The sequence below is a fragment of the Emydura macquarii genome, unplaced genomic scaffold (assembly GCF_026122565.2).
Source record: "Emydura macquarii macquarii isolate MOO-44397 ecotype Brisbane River unplaced genomic scaffold, CSIRO-AGI_Emac_v2 contig_312, whole genome shotgun sequence".
NCBI lineage: Eukaryota > Metazoa > Chordata > Testudines > Chelidae > Emydura > Emydura macquarii.
In genome coordinates, this window is record NW_027130449.1 from 12,921,185 (window position 1) to 12,944,294 (window position 23,110).

At 39.8% G+C, this 23,110-nt stretch overlaps 1 protein-coding gene across 2 annotated transcripts in view; it reads right to left on the reverse strand.

Moving 5' to 3' along the window:
* CADM1 (cell adhesion molecule 1) overlaps positions 1–23,110 on the reverse strand; it is a 270,202-nt gene that overhangs the window by 52,624 nt on the left and 194,468 nt on the right. For both annotated transcript variants that reach the window (XM_067565814.1, XM_067565805.1), the window contains exons 2-5: positions 19,679–19,825; positions 18,328–18,480; positions 13,811–13,948; positions 11,758–11,913 (exon numbers count right to left, since the gene is read on the reverse strand). In XM_067565814.1, the coding sequence (XP_067421915.1) occupies positions 11,758–11,913; positions 13,811–13,948; positions 18,328–18,480; positions 19,679–19,825 (594 nt within the window). The remainder of the gene's footprint in view (positions 1–11,757; positions 11,914–13,810; positions 13,949–18,327; positions 18,481–19,678; positions 19,826–23,110) is intronic.

Sequence of the window (23,110 nt, forward strand, 5' to 3'; positions counted from 1 at the left end):
AGATGTCTTGGAAACACTCAGTGTGCCTATAGATACACAAAAAGCAGCCTTTAAAGAGGACAAGACTCACTTTCCACCCCTTCTTGGAAGATTAGTGTTTGCCAACCTGACCACGCACAACGTTATGTGATGTTTAAGTCAACCGATGAAATGAAAAGCACGCTCTCTCTTATAACCTATATTTTAATTTCATTAGCAAATGAAAAGTTAAAGACTCCATTAGCTCGGCTGTCACACTGATTATTAAAAAAGACACTCTTAGTAACTCTCCCTTCCTGGTATCAGTGTGTGTTTGGGTTGAACTCTGCCTGTGTCTCAGATGCAGCACATTCCCTTTCTGTTACTCACTCAAGAGAATCCAGTATGACAGTGCTCTTCTTGGCTGAACATGGAACACATGGCTGGCCTGCCTAGAGGTCAGTGTCAATGACTTTTCATGTCTAGCCAGCAAAGGTGTTCTCTTAATAGGGTGTGTCTCTGCCCAAATGCCAAAGAACACGGTCTATAATGCCTGTGATGCGGGCAATCCTGACACACAACTCCTAAGGCTCTCTCCATTTCTCAGCCCTTTGCAGTTACAGAAAGCCATGCTGCTTCCTGCACCTCGAATACTAACTACTGCAGAAACTGACTCAGTACTTCCTCTTTCCAAAGAGCATGCACTGATTAAACATGCAGGTCTCTTTCAGAGGAGACGGTGAAACAAATGGTGTCACGGATGGTCTGAACGTACACTGAGGATAACATGGGACTCCTCTAGGGTCAGGATTTTGCTCTGGAGTCCTCAAGCTAGAAATTCCCCTCCATGCCCTGCAACAGTTGGTTGTCACCCTCAATCCCAACGCTGGCTATTTTTCAGCAGGGATGTATGCAATACAGACAGTCCCAAGGGCAACTTGACAATCTTGTTCTAGAAACCTATTCTGAAATGGCAGTGCTTAATGAATGTTATAAATTTATACAGCCCTTTTCACTTCCAGCTATTCCCAAAGCACTTCTCAGGCTGTACAACCTGTAGGCCCGCCTTGTTTAAAAACCACCCTGACATATTCACCTCATCTTAAACCACACAGGATGGGGGCACAACAGAGGACAGACACTGCAGCTTCTACTGAAGAGGATACACGTGCATGTAAAACTTCTTTTAAAGGGACTGAGTGTCTGTAAAAGGGGCGCCAGCTACAGCTGTGGTACGAGACCGGTTCTGTGCACACAAATACAGCACAAGGAGCGGTAGGGCAAGATTCCTTCCTCCCCATACTCACAGATGTCCCTGAGCTGGAGACAGCCCATCTTGGGGGAGCAGGAGAATAGGTCCAGCCCCTGTGGCTTGTTTCTATTTGGACTCTGCAGCCAACCAGGATGTAAAGGGGGTCAATGGGCAATAAAGGCGATTGACATTTTAAAATATGAGTAAAATGCTTAACTGCGAGTTTCGTTTTCTTGCCAAACCTCAAATGGGAGGCGGAGAGCGTGACCACAGAGACACCCCACCCCAGCAGAAATACAATCAGCACACAGAATGGGGGATTGCTCTGCAATACGTTTAATTGGCTGGCCGTATACCGTAATTTCACAGTGCACAAGAGTGATCGGAAGCCGCAGTGAGAGAGAAAATCGCATTACACTCCAAGTACAGACAATGCTCTTTGCTCTTTGGGGCTGTGTCAGTCATACCAGATTTGGTTCATCACACTCTAATAGCTCAGGGCTCTTCCGGAATTCCAGTGTAAATGATACAGGGCATACCACAGCAGCTGCCCCTGGCAGCACCACCCACTTTAAATACACATTGACTGTGTTGGAACGGAGCCATTAATAACATAACAACTTTGTGTGAAATGTTGTTTAAACTTGAGAGCTTTCTTCATAACTCAGCCCAATTATGACTTTTGCTACCTGGAAAAAGCAACCAACTAATGATCCTCATTGCTGATACAGCCCATCAGACTGAAGGTTTTCTTTGCACAAGCTGCCTTCAAAATCAGCCACATGATCAAATAGGCCATTTAAAACATAGCGAAATTTATGGTGTGTGTATATATAGATAGATCAAGAAAATGTATTAATGGGCAGCTTTCGGCATATCCGTAAGAGTAAAACCTAGCACTCTAGTCAATTACAGTCATTCAACAGAGCAGATACATAGGTAGAGCTGCAGCATCTATGCTGCTCTAGAAGCCATGTCAACATTTCCAGAAAAAGGCTAACTTTCTTTGTAAACTTGAAAGCTTGTCTCTCTCACCAACAGATGTTGGTTCAATAAACGGTATTACCTTATCCACCTTGTCTCTCTCATATCCTGTCCCAACATAGCTACAACACTGCATACATTTCCACATAAGCTAAGGAGTTTGTAACCCAAACTGGGCATGTTCCCAGACCAGAGATAAAACTTGCATTGGTGCTGAGAAAATTAGACTTTATCTAGCTCAACATGTTCTTTAATACCGCATTAAATATTTGTTTCTAGATTTCAATGATGAAAAATGCTTTTTAATGCCAAATCTTTTGCCAGTTGAGAAAATTAAGAAAATGATTCTTTCAATAACTCAATTAAATATTATCTTGCCTAAGTTTTGAGTTTTTGAAGTCTTACTGTGTTAAAATCTATTTTCTGATTGTGTTAATCCCTAGTTTTCATCTCTCTGCTGATCTATGACACACCATCTCCTCAGGAGAAAATATTTTCAGCTGAAGAAGTAGAATTCCTGTCTACCTTCGTTTATGTTAGTTTAAAAATCATCTAGAACAGTGTTTCTCAACCTGGGGGTTTCAAGTGCAGAGCTGGTATTGGGGGTGGCAAGAAAGGCAATTGCCTGGAGCCACAGGGGCGCCATGAAACTAAGTTACATGCCTCCTCTGAGGTACAGTAGTTTGGAAAGGTTAAGAACCACTGATCTAGAATGTGCCTCACAATACCGCTTCCAATATCGTCTGAAGTCTGTGAAAGTTTTATATGCACGCTCATCTCCTTATTTTATGGTTTTTGACCTGTGGTTTACTTTAATGAGCAATATATATTGTCTAAATTAAAATTAACAAGTAAATTGCTCAAATAGTTTTGATTTTTAGCAGTCTCTAAATGAGAATGCATATATTAACGCCAGAGAAAACGCAACAAAATCAGTCAAAAGTATTTCACTTAAACCAAAAATGTCTAAGTTAATTATAAGAATGCAACTTTTGAGTTAAGATTGAAATGTCAAAAAAAAAAAAAAAAAAAAAATCTGTTGGTGTTTTAATATGAAGTTTTGCAGATGAAATCAGGATACAAATCTAGACTATAGATTAAGACCTGGGGTTAGGCCTTCAATGAATATATTTTTTTAAAATGTCACAAACATTAATATTTGTATATTGGCTGCTAAGTATATGTAAGTGTTACTTTTTCCTAAAATCAGCTGTGTCCTCTTATCAGAGGGTTATATTCCATAGTGGAAAGGATAAGGACTTGAGAGTCTAATAGATCTTTCAACCTCAGCTTTTATAATCCTAGCAGCACATATTTGTGTCAATGTTATGGTCCATATAAGGGTTGAATATCAATATGGGTTTATAAAATAAACAATTCTGTCAGATCAATACATCTCATTTTAAAACTATAGGCTAAGTGGATGCAGACACAATATGTCTAAAAAAGCCCTTCTGATCTCAAACAGACTTTTAAAAAATCAGACCTGAAAGATAGAGAGGATTTAAGCATTTAACTTGTAATAGTAACAAACTAGAGAAATATTAAAAAGTTAGATACTCCAGTTTTCTTATTTCCATCGTGCCTTTTCCTATTTTTTTTTACACAATGAAAGGCATTCGTGATATTGTGTCTAACCTTCAATCTGAATGTCCAGCCTAAGTGTTGTCACCTTGACTTTATTTAATTTCGTTTTCTTTTATTCAATATATAGCATATTGTTCTTGTTAAGCAGCCAGTTACACTATTAGAGGCACTTCCTCAGATGGCAAAGGCTCCAACCTTTGCCCCCAGTTATACATCCTGCTATATCCAACCTTAATGTAACAGGAGTACAGCCACCAAAAACACAGGCCCATACTAACAAATGGTTACTTCTCTGGTTTGGGGGAGGCCATATGTACCAAAACCAGTTTATTTCTCATTTAAAAATACAAGCTTTTGGTCTAAGTCAGATTGACAAGATGAGGCCTTGGAACGAACGCAAAGATTTTGTGTAGAATTATTTCCCATTTTAAACTGCTAACTGCTGCTGTCTGCTTCCTGAGCCTCAGAGTGAAAGCACCAAACTTCGGCCTACTGTATGTTCTTCATTCCCAACAACATTCCTCCGAGAAAACCTTATTAATGATCTTGCAAACGAGCACCCAACTGGGAAATGTCACAAACAAGAGCGACTAATGCCCCAGAAAATCAAATAACTCAACACTTGGCTGATTGTGGTGCCTTTCATATTTACAATAAAGAATGTAAGTCACAGATTCTGAAGGGGTCAAACACCTCACTGAGCAAAACAACTCGTTTACGTACGTTCAGAAATCTTCAGATGATAAATTACATTGATGTTAATCACTTCACTGCATACCATGCAATTAATATTTGTACTCACTAGAAACATAAAAAGATGACAAAGTATGAAAGCACACATAGATGGCTTATTTTTAGCATAATTGGGCACAGCGAATTCTTCTGGCATAACAAGAGGTCATAACAGTTTCCATGAGTATATATTTTTATAAACACGCATGCAGACATAAAAATTTATGTTCAATTAATTAAGATTTAAAACCACAAGAGAAAAAATAGAGTTAAGACTTCTACTTTGTCATCTATTTCTAGTGCTATAATAAGCAAAGGAAAAAGTACCACAAAGACTGAAGATTAATCTTCAGCACATTTTTCTGAGAGTATTTTGCTCATTTCAACTCCTTAATGATTTTTTAATGTATTTTGTTGCTTTGTTTCCTTTCTAAAAATTGTACTTAACACAAACACACATCCATCCAGCTCCCGTGCAATAATGAATTCTGAAAGAGATCACTACTTCAGGGCCATTGAATATGTCTGAATTAATACTGTGAAGCATATTGCATCAATCCATCGCATAGTTTTAATTTGCTAGTGTGACTATTAATCCAGTATGAAAGAGTTATTGTTACAGTGTGTACACAGCTGCCATTTGTCAAACTGGGTTTTGCTTTTAAAAATATTACCAAGACATTATGGCATGCCTGTCTGCAGAGATTTCATTCCACTATCATCTCATACATTCATACAGCAGCCTTTATCCCAAAAGTTCAGAAAGGAGCAGACTTTGCCATCCTTCACTCGCGTTTACTATTAGCTTACTTCACGAGTAGGGTGAGCTACTACTCGACATGAATAAGAGTGGCAAAAATCAAGGTTTTAAAGCTCATTTATTTGAGAACTTGTGGCTCACTTTTAATTACTTTGCACACTTCACAGTACTCCTGTTAACTGAAAACAGGGAGCAGAGTCCCCCTGCATTAGCTATCCTTATCACATACAAAAATACAATAAAAGACAGCGCTTGCCCCTAAGAGATTACAGTCTCAGAATAATGACTAGATGCTTACGAAGAAGCAGAGAGAGGAACAGGTAACAATGAAACTATCATGTTAAGCAGAATATGAGCAACAGCCTTACTCAGTCTTTGCTAAGAAGTGGGGTCAGATCCCTTTTGTCTGGAGGGTCATTATAAGGGTCGTGGAATAGGGAGACACAAATTCCTGCACACCCAAAGGACTCGGAAAACAGCAGAAGTGCATGTTTTTTCCTGCAACTCTGCATGACCAAGCTTACTGGCCAGGGTGTGAAGAATAAAGACTTCACTGCCACAGGGGAATGTTAGGTGAGCGGAATATTAATACCAGGATGGAATTTGGTTAGGGCAATAGCCTTGTTCTTCTGAAAAGTGCTCTGGAATTTTTTATAACCAGGAGCAGTTAAGGAATCTTTTCTTTCTCATGTATTGTTGGCAGTTGCAGCAATATGCCCCCCCTCCCAGAATCACGTTCAGGCATGGTTTGAAGTAGACTGAGTCATCAGCTCTACTTCCCGCATCACCCGAGGCTTTGTCTTCACTGACAAATGTCTCCCTCTCCATCCTCAGCCTCAAGTGAGATAACATGTTCCTTCGTTAGCTTACTATAAAATCCTAGGGGAGACAAGGCATCTGTAGTTTTTACTGTAACACAGGCTAGGCAAGGTCAGCACCAAACCATCCACATGTGGTTGACTTTGTCTAATTTATCATTCAGTAAAACTACCGGAACCTCCACTGTTCTCTTTTTACAGTTAATGCACAGTACAACACCCACCTTTCTGGCCAGTGAAGTCATAGTCGAAGATGGCCTCCACTGTCTCTTATTAAAGCACTGACCCCCCACGCTGGCTTATTTTAGGAGATCTGGAGAGAACTCAGCCTGAGGCAGTATGACTGAGAACCATTTCAAAATGTTTGTTCTTAGGAGTGATTGGTAAACTAAAAAAAAAAGAAGCTGAAATCTGGAAATTTCTTTGAACTGTAACACCCAAGAAAATGTACAAATGAATTGTTTATAAAACTCAGTGTAACAGGTCACTTTGCAGGCTAAGCTCTTGTACACCAATTTCCAGCAGATTTCTTTTTTTTAAACAGCTGAAAATATATTTCTAATGGAACATGTATATCTTTAAGGGTAGGATTCTCAAAAGCATTTGCATGAGTTAGAAGCATACGTGCTATTGACTTTAATAAGATCTGAGCTCCTAAGTCACCGAGAAGCTTTTGAAAACCCTACCTCTGAGCAGACAGTAGGAGGGACTTGTTTATTGGGGAAAGTTACTCAGACTTTTCTGCCATCAGTCCGCTTCTTCTGAAGGCTACCCCAGCCCCGTCTTCTCTTTGATGTTTTGCATTTGCACCAGGCACGTGCTGGTTAATCTGTGATTTGATTTCTTTTTCAAGACCATGACAAAAAACATTACCATAGCTGCTATTGATTGTGTGGGGGGAAGAACCCAAGTACATTTTTCTTGGAAAATTACTGGGAGCTGTGTGGGAGAAAATCCTCAAGCACTTCTGTTTCCAGGCTACCCTCCACAAGGCCCAGATTATGCCGAGTTCCTTCTGCTTTTGTTTTCTTTTGTTGGGTTTTGCTTTGAGTTGTTTAGCAGGATGACAATCATTTCCCCTAGCCCACACTCCTGGCTTTGAGGTTTGTGTTGTGTTTTTTTGGTGGCGTTTTTGCAACCAGCTTTATGTTATATCTGCATATTCTGAACTTTAAACCAACAAATATTAGCTCATAACCTTTGAAAGATGGATCCATCATTTCAAAGTTGCCTGCTAATACTTCTCTTTTTCATACTAAGAGCACTGAGGCGTACAACACCTTGGGAAAACTGTCTATTGTGGCTATGCACGTACTGACAGTAGCTGACACTCCAAAGAAACAGGCATGGTGTGCTGGACGGACGGATGGATGGAAGGACATGATCAAGCTGTCACTGTGCAACAACAAACAATCCCTTTTTTTAAAGCAACCAACCCTCTTTCGAATGATGCCTCTCTAGGTTCAGTAACGCAGCTATGTAAACTGGTGCTTTGACGCAGCATAGTGGGCGAATGTTAATTGCCACTTGCTTGGAGATTCGGCATATTGTAAAGCTGGAGGTAACAAAGTGGTCAACTAAAGTGCATGAAATAGCAATTTGGAGGGTTACTTTGCACTGATTGCAAGTACCAGCTCTAAAAAGCTATTGAGAAAGTGACAATTATGCCTGATTTTAGGAGTATAATTTCTTTAAAAGGCTGGCCCTGTGTCAGAGGAAGCTCTGATTTATACGTCAGTCAGAGAAGACAAGTGGATTTTCCTCCCCCTTATGCTGCCCCTGTTTGCTCACCAATGTAATGGGCAAACAAAGCACTGAACTGCATGCATCACACAGTGGGGAGAAACTATGCAGAACAATAATACGTAGCTTTTATATCACACTTCCCCTCTGGAGATTTCAAAGGGGTTTGCCAAGGAAGGTTAGGATTATTCCCATTTTAAGGATGAGAAAACTGATTCACAGAGAGGAAAATAGATGTAAATGTTCCAGCTGCCTCTTCACTGTTGCCTGGTGCTAGTATGAATCTGATCTACTAAGTAAAGGTCACCAGGGAGCGTGGCTTTTTCCTACATGCAGGAGCTTTGAGATACAAGAGACAGAGAAGCCTGCAATGTCATGGGACAGCCCAGGCTCCCCACGGCACTATGGAGGTCTAGGCTGGCACTCCCAGATGCTACTATGGCATGGTCTGTTCTGAGCCAGGAGAGCAGCCTGTGGGACCCACAGCTCACAAGGCAGCACAGTGGATTCCTTCTGGTCCATCTCTCTTTTCTGCACATACAGTGATGCTGCCAGCATGCCCTCACAACAGAGCAAAAGGGACCAATGTCAGCGGCCGCAGCCACATCCCATCTTCTGATTCCTGTTTCTGCCATCAGATTACACTGACTTCCTTCTCTCCCAGTCGTCTGTATACAGAATTCCAATTTCAAACAGAGCGCCTGGGAATCTCCTGGGAGGGGTGCTGCTAGATAGTTTTAATCTCACGAGTTCCCTCCTTCCCCCCTCGGACTGCAGTCAATCTTCTGACCATATTGTCTTCAAAAAAACGAGAAAAAAAAATAGATGCGAGACTGGGTCCAGCAATAGGCATTGGGCTACAAAACCTTTTACCTCTTGGACCCCAGGTCAAAGCCACGACAGGCTAGTACTGACTGGAAGCCCTTTCCATGTGATGGCTCTCTGGCGGTTCTTGTATTAATTTAGATGGAATATATGGACCAAAAGTGTTAGCATAACCCAAGCGCTGTCCAACATGATACAGTGTTAAACAAGGTTCAGGGTTTAGAATACTGAGACCTCAGCTTGCTTAGTTCCATGGCAAACACCATTACAAAGAAAAGGAGGCAAAACAATAAAAACATTTGAAGTGTCAAGAATTAAATAAGGTTTTCATTTTAAACCACATCCCTTATTCCCTCCCCTTCCCTTTAGCTGGAGAGAGATTTTAGAAGGAAAAAATCCCTTGTTTGACTGTCTGAGTTTGACAGATGTTATAAAGATGGTAAAAACTGTCCTTTTGGGGAAAAAAGAAAAAGTCAGCTGTGATGTGCTGGTGCTGTTGTTAATGTCTGATTCTGTTTCATCCAGGTGGTGTTTAGGAGTCCGCTGGAGCCAGGGTGGTGGCTGGCGATAGCTGGGTCCCTCTCTCGGGCCCAGCCTGATCAGGACATCTTTCAAGATTGGGATGACAAAGGCCCAGGGTCCCAAGAGATGGTGGCAGCTGTGATGATGAAGTTCACTCCAGTAGCCAATTTTTCTCCCCAAAGTCTCTTTAAGGACCCAGAAAGGGATTTATGGGCGGAATACCCGAACCCATCATTATTTTGTCCGCCAGTTAGGCCTAGTTTCCAATACACCACTTTTGGTTCACTGACTTCTGGTTCCAACTTCTCTTGGTAACCAAGTATGAGCTTAACACAGTCTTTGAGTTAAAACAATAGGCCTTTATGTTTAGTCTAATTCAGTCAGTCTCTCTTTTGCTTCTTTTCTCAGCTACATTTGTTATTACAGGTTATTGTGACATCTTATGAACTTTCATACAATTTTCACAGATGAGCTCACAATTAAGGTATATTTGTAGGCCTAATTATCACAAAATGGCCTATATGCAAGTATAATTTGGTCTTTTCTCACTGTACAAATCTTCACACACGCCATCATAACAGGTTCAGAAGAAAGGCCAGGAATTGATGTGTCATGGAGACTGAACACCCCTCAATACTAGGAGAAGGTTGAAGCATATTGATGGAGGTAGATGGGAAACTGTTGGGATGCTTATTGTGCAGCTCCCTAAGCTGTACTTGTTCTGTGGATCAGAAAGCAATGCTGGCAGGCAGGGTTGGTCGTCCAGTGCCTTTCGCCAGCTCCAGGTTGATTTCAGAATGTAAAGACAAACACAGTAGTCAAGAAAACCATGTCATGTTTATTCCCCTTCCTCTCGCAGAAAGCTCTGCATTAAGTGCATTCCAACATACTGAAGTGGTAGGCACTGACTAACACCTCTCCTTCCCCATGAGACATCCGAAGGCAGGCCTAAAATTAGCAATAAGTGAAAAAAATGCCCTTTGCAACCGATAAAGCAGTACGGTGCTTTATCTGAAGGATTTGGGATATCACCCGAGACCTTCAGATAACCACAGTTTACATGGACTTTGTTGTTGTGTGGTGCCTTTTAAAAGCTGCAGTCAAAAAGATTCAGAAAAGAAAGATTTATTTTCTCTTTCACAGCCAAATGTAGAAGGAACCCTACTGCATACCTCAAATGCTCCGTTAAAAAGACCGGCCCATTTCTACAACACCAAAAAGGAAATAACCATATGGAAACCAAGCCTTAAACTACTAATCTGACCCCCTTATAAACAACAAGTTAAAAAACTAAACAAAAGAAGTTTTCAATTTTCCTGTATAATCTGAGAGATGGGATTTTCTCCCCCGTTAAGTATTTGATCAAGCCTCACAAAGGTGCTAATGTATTATTAAAGCTAATGGAGCTTCTACAAGAAATGTTAATGGACATTAAGTTTGCATAAATGAATTACACATTAGCACAGTCACAAGAAATCTAGTATCTGCCAATTTAGGTAGCATCTGATCATTTTTGTTTTCCTTATTATAGGGACATTACTTCATGCTAGTTTCAGTGATATGAAATTTGTAAGCAGAATGCTCATAATGAAGCTACGTAATGAAATAGATGAAAAATTAACAACCCTCCATCCCCTTTTTATATAATGTTATGGTTGAGATGAATCTACAAAAGAAAGAAATTTGAGTCATTTTACCATCTCGCCACTTTGCCGTTCTCTTGTGCTAAGGCATTGCCACCCCATTTTCTGGTTTGTTTGCATCTCTGATTTCAAAAGCCATATTCCAACTGTTAGCATGATACAGTGATGGTAACAAGACTTGTGTTCTGTGTTACTAATATGAACACAAGCCACCTCTGCTGTGGATTGCCCCATGGGTATTTTCAGAAACCTACTCACGTGATGTACATAAATAGCAATTCATAGAAAACCAAGTGAAATGTTGTACCTAGTTTTTCTCATGAATGTAGTCAGAAGCATTAAACCCTAAGATTAGCGTGCTTTAGCGGGCTGCTTTTACTTGATCTTTACCTTAAAAGGTTCCACTATTTTTAAACATATTTCTGCAGCTGTAATTTAAAATAGAACTACTGTATTAGACGTCCCATTATATGAAGTATGATAGTCTCTCTTGCATCACAGCATGTCTCTCTCAGTTCATTTGCCAATGGAGAACTGCAGTAAGTTACTTTAAATGGAGCTCTGCAGTGATGCTAAATTTTAAAGAAATGTAAAGAAAACTGTTAAAAAAGTTAGGATTCAAAATTAAAATTAATCTGCTGAGACAATTACAAGGCCTAGCAATTAACCCTTCAAGGTGTTAAATCTATGTAAAATACTTTATTCTATGTGGAGAGAATAAAAGTAGGAATTTGGCATCACAGCAAAACTGCAAGGAGAAGTCATTGTTTAAGCCATTAAACAATACTCAATACTTTGATTTCTACATGTAGGTAACAAGATATAAACCCTATCTACATTGTAATAAAATCTAATTACATAATTAATGGTTTCTAACATCTTTTTAAACAAGGAACGTTCTACGTTAGAAGAATAGAAAGCTCTGGTACTCACACATTACTTCTAGGTAGCGCTGGGTCTGTAAGTCTTTGACAGCAGGGTGATCTACCAGACAGATGACGGGAACACCATCGTCTTCACGCCCCACTGTCAGCAAAAGCCGACTAGTCACAGTGAACATATCAGACCATTGCTCCACTTCAGATTTGCCTGCCAAACAGACGAGGGAGACAGAGCACAGAGTAATCATGGGAGAGCATAGCCATGATAATGTCATGTTATCATCTCGCTTGCATCACCATGGTACACAAAACAGGTTCAGGGAACACGTGCTCTTAAACTTCCAACTTTCATTTCTATAGCATCTCAATGCTAAGTGTAGGGAGGTGTATTTGTGGGTAATGATATCCCTCCTAACAAAGTCATTAAAATATACAGCACGCTGTCATAAGGATGAAAAATACCAGGATGCGTATAGCTCCACTGATTTAAGAACTTGGGTTTTTTTGGAAAGCATCCTGGAATTCAGATGCTATGGAGATGAAAACCCATCATCAGCGATTAGGAGGAAAAGAGAGTAAATGGATTAACATAATTAAAAACAGTAATTAAAGTATTTAAACAGTGGCACTGTTGAAGATCCATTGAAAATACCATAGCAGCGGGTTGAAGGCAAGAATATTGCAGGACTCCTTCACATACATAAGACTTCCCAGAACACATAGAACAGGAAAGAAGAGACTCAGGATTAAATGAAAAAACTAACAGGGTTTTCCATTACCTCAACATGTACTTGCTGACCACCAACTACGGTCTCTTTTAAATGAGCTTATCGACTGTTTTTATGGGTCAGATCATGGAGATAAAATGGGTAAGAGGGAAACCTACAAGAGACACCCTCTTCAAGCCCACAAAACAGCTCCTGTGTATAATACATAGGTAAAACACTGTGACCACAACTGCTAAAACAATAACCTCTGATGTTTAGAGGAAAGATTAGATAATCACAGGGGACCTCAGTTCTCTCTCCATCTGCAGTCCATGTGAAATCAAGAACAAAGGAAACTATTTCAATTTCTTTATTTCTATTTCTGAAAATCCCACAGCACCAAAGAATCATCAGGGTGATTTGGTACTTCAAAAAGCTACTCCTTGCTCGGCAGTCTTCAAAGATACAAGACTGTTGAAATTCAATTACGGAAGTGAGAAAGCTTAATAAAGGAGCTGAACAGGTCAAGTACAAGTGGTCAAATACTGTTGGGCTGGGGCCCTATAGAAAGCAAAAGAAACCAAGGAGGAGGCCATTTGAAGGTCCAGGCATCATTTAGATGACGACAAGTGCTGGAAAGCAGTTGGTTGTGTGGGACGCTACATGTGGCAGCAGCTTTGCCTTCTGCTATTACTAACGTAAGCTCAGTATGTGTTGTGCTAAGATGCCTGTAGGAGGGAAGAGATACACATCCTCTATCTGGAGGACTGTGTCCTGTCCTTGCAGGGGGCTAGATTTGAAGTGTTGTGTCTGACTTCTGTAAGGAGCTTTTAGTATCTCAGATGAGGCAAGAACAGAGGCGACGTCACGGACATGCAGACTTAAACAGTCCATCACGTGCAATCGGTGTTGGCGACGTCTCTGTACAGATTCCACAAGTACTAGACTTCAAAGAGTAGAAGAAACTCACTTTTAAATGAACATACACACATCACCACATGAACAGCTGCGCTAGATATGAAAGTGATCTAGAAAGCCTTACATCTCAGTTGATGCATCACAAGGACTCCTACAACATGGCAAAGAGCTATCCTCCCTGCACACCTTAAGGGATCGTTGAGGTCATACGCAGCTGAAGAGCAAACCCACAACTCCAAACTCAGATTCTGGCAAGTAACTAAAGGACAAAACAGCCGTACAATCCTTTAGTGTTAAGATGTATTTGTCATTTAAGTCTGCCCATACATTTCGCCACTGACGTGGGGTTTGAAACAGCTTGCCTTTTTCTTTTTTAAACAAGTGTTTCCATTCTCTGTCATCCCAATATTATATTTAGAAGGTATAATTTAACCACTTCGGTTATCTATAAAACTGTGCTGATTTAGAGGATATATCTACCAGTTAGCTCCTTGTTTCCTTTGAACCATCTGATTGTGCTGGCTGGTCTGCTGGCCATGGCAGTGCAGTTCAACTCAATCGCATCTCCTTCAACGGCAATTTCTTTCTGGATATCAATGATCAAATTGCGCGGTGGGACTAAAATTAAAAATATAAATCAGAACAAGGTCAATACATTTTGATCTTTAACTAGCACATACACGAGACCTCATACACAAGCTACTCAATGTTGAAAAGAGCTGGATTCTTTTTGGGGAAGCGGGACACCCAAACTTATCAGACCTCTTAATTTATCAAATTATGATTATTATTTGTATTATCGTCCCTTAACAAATAGGTTCCTACTAGTTGTGTTATATTTTTCAGCCCAGCTTTGAGTTTCATAGACTATTGCTTATTAAATTCCCCCAATTTCTATAGTCCCTCCTATCTAAGCACTGTCCCATGTAAGTTGTCTGCTCTCTTTCACGCTACCCGGGTGTGACATCACACAAAGAATACAGCTTGCATTCATATACATTTTACAATAAGTGAGGAGAAGGGAAACAGAAAAACGATTACACTTAAAGGTACCTTACCTTAACTATAGTTTTAATGACCTGAAGGTAAAATTATTCTCATCGGCTCTTCAGGTCCAAACCCGAAGTTCAAGAAGTGGAGGTTGACCAGCAAAGATCAAATACATCTAGGCCTCTTTTAAAAAAAAGCCCTCAAGCCTGAAACCAGAATAGAATGCCGAAGCCTTTAACTGCCAATGCATCTCCCGTCAAAATAAACCCGAGGGAAATGCAATTCCTGATCCAATGAAGAGATGTGGAGCTTTGGATCTAGACCAAGATAACTGCTTCAGATTGCAATTACTGTAAACTGCCAGTTTTCCTCTCTTTAAGGCAAGTAACCTCTATAAACAACACTAGTGTGAGCTACACAAAGCTAGAGGGTTATAATCATCAATGAAAAATAATCCACTAATATTTAGGAATAGGCTAATACCTAAGGGAGACCACCACAACAGTAGAATGCAATCCACAGACAGGATAAAAACAAGCTTAAAAATGTTGAAAAAGGGACAAGATGAAAATCAGTGATGAGGGGAACATGAATGTTTTAACCAATACACACAATTCCTTCCCTTCTAAACCTTTAAGTAAAGTATTTAAACTGATATTTCCAAAGATAACTCAACTTTTTTGTTCTCATCACTGTGATTAAGCAAGTGTATGGTTCAAATGACTAATACATTTTCAGCTGATGAACAAATATGTATAAATATCATCCAGATGATCAAAGGACTAATTAGTTATTTGTAGCTTTTCCCCAAGATGAGTAAAACAGACCATGTATTTCAGATTTTCACATTCCAATCCACTGTGAATAAATCTACATATATAGGGTCACAAAAGACATTCAAATGCATGGCAAGAGAGAATAAATAACAAAATGACAAAGAAGAAAATCAGCAGGCAGTGGTATATAGCTTCCTCACTCTAGCAGTGGTGTGAGGCACCGAGGAAGGTTTTTCTGCTTTCCCAAGTGGCTATCATTGAAAATGTGTCTTGAAAGCATAACATTCGAGCTACTACTAAGTGTAACATCAACTTACGGAAATATAGGTGCTACTTACTTTCCACGCACAAGATGCCTTAATAAAGTGCTACAAGGAAGGCTCAAGGAAATGCTCTGACTTATTTTCTTTTTATGAGAATATTTATTCAAGTGAACAAGGTTTAACTTAGTGTTTTGAGCACTTGAGTTCCTGGTTCCCAATCGTGAGTCTGACAGACACTCGAACGACTGAATACGCTTTTGCCTTTGTTTCCCACTCTGGGAAATGAGGGTGAGGAGAATACCACATGGACGCACACACCCAATATGTCAAGAACTGACACACCTAAATGCTCTGTGCCTTATAGATACATCAGGTATACACACAGCTGCCATTTTTCTAAAATAGTGCTGGAAAACAAGAAAGGAAATCTGGCATATCCTGAATCATAAAGTGCAACTTAGATAAGGAGAACAACTACATTATTTTTCTACTGTACAATAGAAGACAAACAATACTTGCTTATTGGCCCATTAAACAGCTACCTCTACTTCTGATGCATCCCTGAGCAATGAGCGAACGTACACTTAGCTAACTCAATACATTTAAACATATACAAATAGAGAAACTGAAGGGGACAAAAACACCATCATAGTCAGCTGAATATCAGAAAACTGAAGTACAACTTGAAGGCTGTTGATAAACCTGAGATTCAGAGTAGGGCAGATTATAAACATTGTTTCCACAGTTTAAATGCTAAGACAGAACTGAATCTCATTAAATGTGAGAAAAATGACCCAATTTACAACTAATCAGAGAGCGAGATCTTCCACTATGATTCAGGTTCTCTTATTAACATGAGCTTAAAAGCCAACGCTAATCTTTAGACATGGCTGTAATAGTATTAGCTACAATTATCAGTAACTACTTTAACCTTATAGCTGCATCTGTATCCTTGTCTTGCAACCCATGAGAAATAGGACGGAGAGAGAATTCAGTAGATTGTCTTGGTGAAAATGTAACTCTGAGTAGGAAAAGTGAACTTCAATACTCCAAAACTGATCATTCCTGAGCAAATGAGTACACAAAAATGTCAGATGAGAGATCCCCAGCTCCTTATATATACAAAATAATAAATAAAATAGTGGTTAAAAAAATCAGCTGAAATAAAAGTTAACAGAAAGCTCTCACTTCACATTATAATTATGCTTAAGATTTTGCTGAACACATCAAGCAATTAACAAACACACAGAGGCATAAGCATCCTGAAGCATGTTCAGAGGTTTAACATCTGTGTATGTGCAAAGTACTTTCCGTGAAGAACACTCCAGACAACAGCAAAGATTTTATTCTTCATTTATTTTTGTGATGCTGGAAGACCAGGGGCCAGCTCATGCCAAGGTTCACATGCCACAACTGAACCTTGATGAATACGTGGCTGGAATCTGCCTGGCTCACCTGTGTGTTACAACTACTAAAACAGGTATTAGAATTAGAAGAACATATTTAGCGTTTAGACTTTATTGAATGCTTGAGAGTTGCTGCATGCATTAATCTCACTGATAACATCTATCTAGCTCGTAAGATAAGGTAATATTTGAGTGATTGTTTGTAGTGTAAGTCACCAGACAGGAGAGACACATTGATTAGCGTGAAGGACTGATCTTCAACAGAAGGCATTACATCCTTCTGAACAGGAAAGTTCCATCAACCCTGGACGGACTACTATGGGATGTTAAAGAGGACAAAAGACTTTTGTTGTCTGGCTCCTGCCCCAACCCCGGTGAAGATGAATCATGCAAGTGGATTCCACCCATCAGCTGAGTTTGGGAATAAAAACCCCAAAGAAAAGGAACTTGGTATATCTATGCTGTCAGGATGCCAGGGGACAAGGTTTTTCTAGACATAAGCAAGAGAACCCCAGAGTTTAGTCAGGGTTAACCCTAAAGGACATGTAGAACTTGCTGGTTAGATATTTTAGATGAATAATATACTTGATTCTGATTCCTGACCTTTCTCTCCTCACTGAATGAAAAGAATCTGTGACCACATTCCTTACACTGCTGCTGCAGTGTGACAAACACACACACTCTGCTACCCTAAAGATGAAAGGCATGTGGCCAAGGAAAGCTCATGAGGATAGCTTGGAGGATTGCTAAAGCACCCCCTTTTAGGTGTATGCCATTTCCCAGACCCGTTGGCTGGGCAGACATCCACTCCGAGGAAACAACAATTTCAGACTTACTCCAAAATGTCAAATTAGGAATTCGTACATTTACACTCAGCCGATGGAGTGATCTGATTCATTCTCTCACAGCTCCAGTAAGGCAGTTATTATCCCACACTTCCCAAATGGAAACAACAACAAAGGGAGTTTAAGTGACTTGCCCAAGTGAAACAGTGACCGGCAGAGCCAAGCTTAGCACTCGAGAGCCCTGGGTCCTCAACCTGTACTTATTTCACTAAACTGAATTGCTCCAGAAAAAACAAACAAACTACCCAGCCACTTCACTATACATAGGATATTACCTAGAAAGAAGAGCACGGAGAGTGACTAAAAAATAATTTCTACTGGTTAGAGGCACATAGCCCGTCTCTTCCTCATTTAGCTAACACAACCAGTAGCTAAAGACTATGATATTCCATGTGATGAATGGCTCACTTGAAAATTTAGGTTGATCTTTGCTAGTCACCTTCAGAATCTTGTGATTGCAGTTTTGAGCCCCAGACTCAACAGATCCACAGAGGAAACAGGTCTTCAGTGAAAGAGCTCTTTGGCATTAAAACAAAGTTGTTTTTTTACAGAAATGTTAAAGTGGATGTGGCTCTTTAAGTCAAGTCTTAAGAATATGATTTAGTTTCATCAGCTTTTGGTGGCTGGAATTACTACAAAATAGTTTTCAAAAACATGTACTCATTCCAGGACCGTCCAAGTTAACTGAAGAGTTCGAGTTCAGTGCGCGGCACTTACCAAGCACAGTAATAGTGGTATAAATTTCCTGTGGGGGATCGGTGTAGAGCTGGCAGAAGTATCTTCCTTCATCAGACACGGAGACATTTGTCAAAGACACTCTGAGCTCACTGTTAGAGAAATTCACTAACTGAAACCTGCTGTCCTTCAGAGCTGTGGAACAAACAGATCATTGCTGATTGTGATGAACAAGACAGATAGGACATTTCCTCCCACAAAAACATGGCAAAGCCAGAAGCCTGAAAGAGTAGTAATGGTGTCTAAATAAAACTCCTAAGCGCTCCACGTTAGTCTAGTTTGTTGCATTTCAATTTGGGTTTAAACAATAATCATGTTCTCAGATCAATATAAGTAATCAACACAAACAAATTCTCTCTACAAACTACTCATGCGTCTGGCTTTTATTTTCAGAAGATGTAGGGATGTTTTTTGGCAAGCAGGTTGCCATAAAAACAATCCAGGGGTTGTTTTGGAGCTTAAAGCAGACTGCAGGATTGACAGCATGAGTGGATTAGGACTGGCATGAAGCAGAGATAAGAATCAAGGCAAAGATAATTCAAGATTTAGGTTTCCTTACACAAGTAATTACTGTTAAAACCCCTTTGGGAATTTTGACAACACTGATGGTCTTTCTGGAGCACCAATTTTGGGACAGGGTCTGTACAATACCTAGCAAAATGGTGCCCTGATCTTTAATCTAATTATAACAACAGTAAATCACAATCTCCTCTGAGTTTGTCCCACCCAATTAGTTACTTAGGTTGTAAGCAATTTTAGGGAAGAGACCCTCTTTTTGTTGTGTGTACAATGAGCACAAGTAGTCCTGGTCCATCCCTTCCAATTCCAATAGTAGCCATTAGACTGAAGAAATTTAAATGGTCTCATTTCAATTGTTAGCCCTTACGGTATTGTCTAAACAGGAAATAAAGCCATCCTCCTTGCACTGGGCACCATGGTGACAGATTTTGTTTTGGCATTAAAAGGGACAGATTATCTTTAACATTACAATCTTCAAACCCAGCCTATTACTTTTCAGAACATTGTACTCCCGCATTACTCTATTCAATTTGTTTGTGTCAGCTAAATATTTGGTGCACAGTTGCAATTCACCCTGAATTACTACAATCAATTCCTATTGCAAAGTAAAACAGTCTGACTTTTAAAAGGGACCATCAAGGTTTCCATTAAGGAGAAAGATTATGATTGCTTGTCTCATCTATGCTTTGAAGAATCGACTAAACTTTAAGTGTCTCACATTACAGATATTGCTAAAGCCTCTTTTTTAATTTAACCAGAATGCAAGGAGGGTAGGGGTCAGCTGCTGCCAAATAATGCAGGGATGGAAACTTACGCCTGAAGTCTCTGAAATAGATCGTCTGTCTGTTGGGATTCAGTAGCTGAATCACTGAGTCATCACTGTTTTTGACTCGACAACTGATGGTGGCTACTTCTCCCTCCACTACAGTCACGTCTTCAGTAACCAAGTTCTGTCCATCGCCTTAAAAAGAAAGGGAAGAGATTAAACATTGCGAAGGTTCTAAAATCTGTGAGCAGGTTTCATTTCAAACATACAGAATAGATCAAGAACAAGCTTCATGGCACCCCAGGTCCGAAGCAAACAATTCCCTCGAGTATGAAGAGGGTATCACTGTATGAGGCTGCCTAGAGTTACCAGGGCAATAATGGTATTGCTGTATACCTATACTGTTGTCCGTTGGATAACATTAAAAGGGGGATCCTGGGGAAGAAAAATAATGGCCTGCCATTTAACTCTAATAAACACCCCTGGAATAACTGGAAGAGCCAGAGTGGAAAAGGGCCAGTTGCTTTGCTAAAATTAAGAACTTCCCCTTCTACTCTATGTGTCGGCAAGGCTACTGTATAAACAGCGGAAGGATAGCTTCATCTAGTGACTCCAAAGAGACAGCTGGGGGAAGAAGGAGCAAGCAAGTTCTCTCTTTGTTCTTAGAAGCAAAACATCTGCTAAATTACCCCACCTGCACAGAATGCAATATTTTAAAATTAACGCCTGGTTGGCAGAAACGCAAGGAATATATGTCAAAATGGGGGAAAGGAGAGGGAAAAGGAGATTTACTCTAGGGGCCCAAGTCTTCATCTCAGCCATACATCACAGCAAGGAGCCAAACACCATGGCACAGATAGGCTTCTAAAAAAAAAAACTAGTGGTGGAAGCATCATGAGATATACAGTTAATGGCATGCTGTCCACCTCTTAATTCCCTGGAAACCAAAAGAGTAAGAGATCTACATAAAAGAGTGAAATGGAGAAATGAACTGACAGCACAGACGCTATAACTTAAAGCTGTGGGGAGTAAAATATCAGGACCTATTAACTAACATATGTAAGACATTTCCTGGAGCTACATGTGCAGATCTGGATGCCAAGGAGGCAAACCAAGTCACTGAAAATGAAAAGAGTTTCCAAAAATACAACAATCCTGAGATTTCCTCTTTAAATGGTGTGAAAATCTACAGCCCAATTTTTAGTTCATTCAATGTGATTGCCCTTGATATAAAGACCATTTCTAGTGCTCTTATACTAAAATATGCTAAAGGAGGAGGAACATGAGGGACTTATTTCCACAGTATATTGTAATTATGCAAGAAACACTTGTTAAAAAGTCTCCCCCTGCCCACCAACCAAAAGGGGAAAGTGAAAAGGAATTCCTGCCAGTCAAAAAAGCTATCTGCAGCACTAACAACCCTGAAGATTCAAATGTATCCAGCAAAACTGTGAGCAACACATAACAAGAACATCTTTTTTTGGTTGAGGTGCAGGGGAGGGAACCAAACCCACTGAGCGACTTAAGAAAATGTGACTGGATTACTCTAATACTAGAACTGAACAAGTGCTGGGATTATTGTTGGGAGAATTACAACACAAAATATTGTTAAATGAAAAAAAAAAGTTCTTGTTAATGTGGTTGAAAGGAAAATCATTCACAATATGAAATGCCCATATTTACAAAAGCCATACATGAGTCAGCCCTACGGTATCCGACACTCCCCCTCCACACAAACAAATTTCACCTCAATCTCTTGGATCTGGGGAAGCTTTATACAGTCCATTTTATACTTCCTTTGGCCATGTTCTTGATTCTTTTTTTTATATCTGGGAATCACCAAAAACTAACAGTTGCTATTTACTCAAAATCGTTAATGTGGTCATCTCAGCACCAAACTTGCATATCTCTGAGGAAAATACAGCAATAATTATACTGTTTTATGACAAAGCAATAGCCTTAACGAATATCTCGAGAGGCAATTAAGGTACCTATTGATTGGGTACTTTGTTACATTACTGATCAACTTGTTTTTTGTAATTAATCTCAAACTACACAACTAAACTATGCTAAATTCCTGCCTTCAAGGATGGGAGCCCTTAGTAAGTCCAAGATGAAGTGGTAAGATGACCATACTAAGTCTTCATCAACATAGACTGGTAACGTGTATGAAAGTACGTGTGGCCAAGTCCTGCAGCACAGAGTGTCTGTGATAAGAAGGACTGTCTTAGAAAGAAGTCAGCTTGGGGTAGCTGACTGAGATGAATGAAGAAGGGAACAGAAAAGTATTTGCTTAAAAGTCTGAGAACTGAATTTACTTTCCTCAATAATCTTAAACGGTCTCCAGATTTTATGGACTAAGAGTGGCAACATATTTTTCCCTATAGGTGGCCAAACATTCTTTCCAATTGAATGATAATTGGCAACATTAAGAAGCTGTGAATAAGGGAACACAGGGAGAAAAATGAAGCACAACTTTTAAACGTAATGAAACGTAATCTGCATGAGTGTTGTTCTACAAATATTCTAAATTGTAACCTAATTGCTCTGAAATTAATCCCTCTGGGCAACATATATGCCAGAATTATATGTACCCCATCATTCATGAGCCTCCCAAAGTATCACTATGTCCATATATGGTACACATGTGCCTTATGACTGGCAAGCAAGAACCCGCGTAGCAACATCGCAGCAGCTCCAGTTCTACGAAGAAGAAATCGGCTACAGGTAGCCAGTTAAAAACGTTATGTACACTTTAAAACAAGGAGTAAAGTTATCAGCACACTTTTTTTTTTCTCCGTGAGAAAGAATGATCTCCTCTAGCTGAAGTGGCAGAGTTCTGGAAGAGACCAAAAGGAGCTGCAGTTCAAATTCCAGCAAGAGCAGATTCCGTCCAATGATGTGGCTTAAAGCCCTTTACACCACATGTGCTTTCAAGACGGGAACCACCTCGGCAGTTATGGTCACAAATGTACTCCTTAGGTAATGAATGACCATTCCTTTTGTGCTGTTATAGGTCCTCTACTCCATGACGGACCTGAGCCCCTAGGAACTCCTATGTTCAAAATACGCCACAGAGGCTTACTGCTTTATTTGCCATGGAAATACTGGAACTATATTAAAATTAATAGAAATTTTAAAAATGTCTACTCTACTATAAAAAAATTAATAGAAATAAACCATAAAATACTGTAACAATTAACTATTTTCATCCGCATGCAGCCTGGCTATTTTAGATAAAGCATGCAGACCTCTCAAAGACACAGTGTGGCTTCATTGTAATGCTAACCTCGTACTGCATGAAGAATTGGCTGTACTATGCATATACCTTCTGGATGTACTTTTGCATTTTTGAAGTCAAGCTTTCCCCCAGTACATTTTGTTTATTTAAAAAAAAAAACCCTACAAGCCATAGTACTAAAATTCTCCAGATCAGGCCATTTATTTCAAACCACATCCTTTATTGTTGGGGTTTCTTTT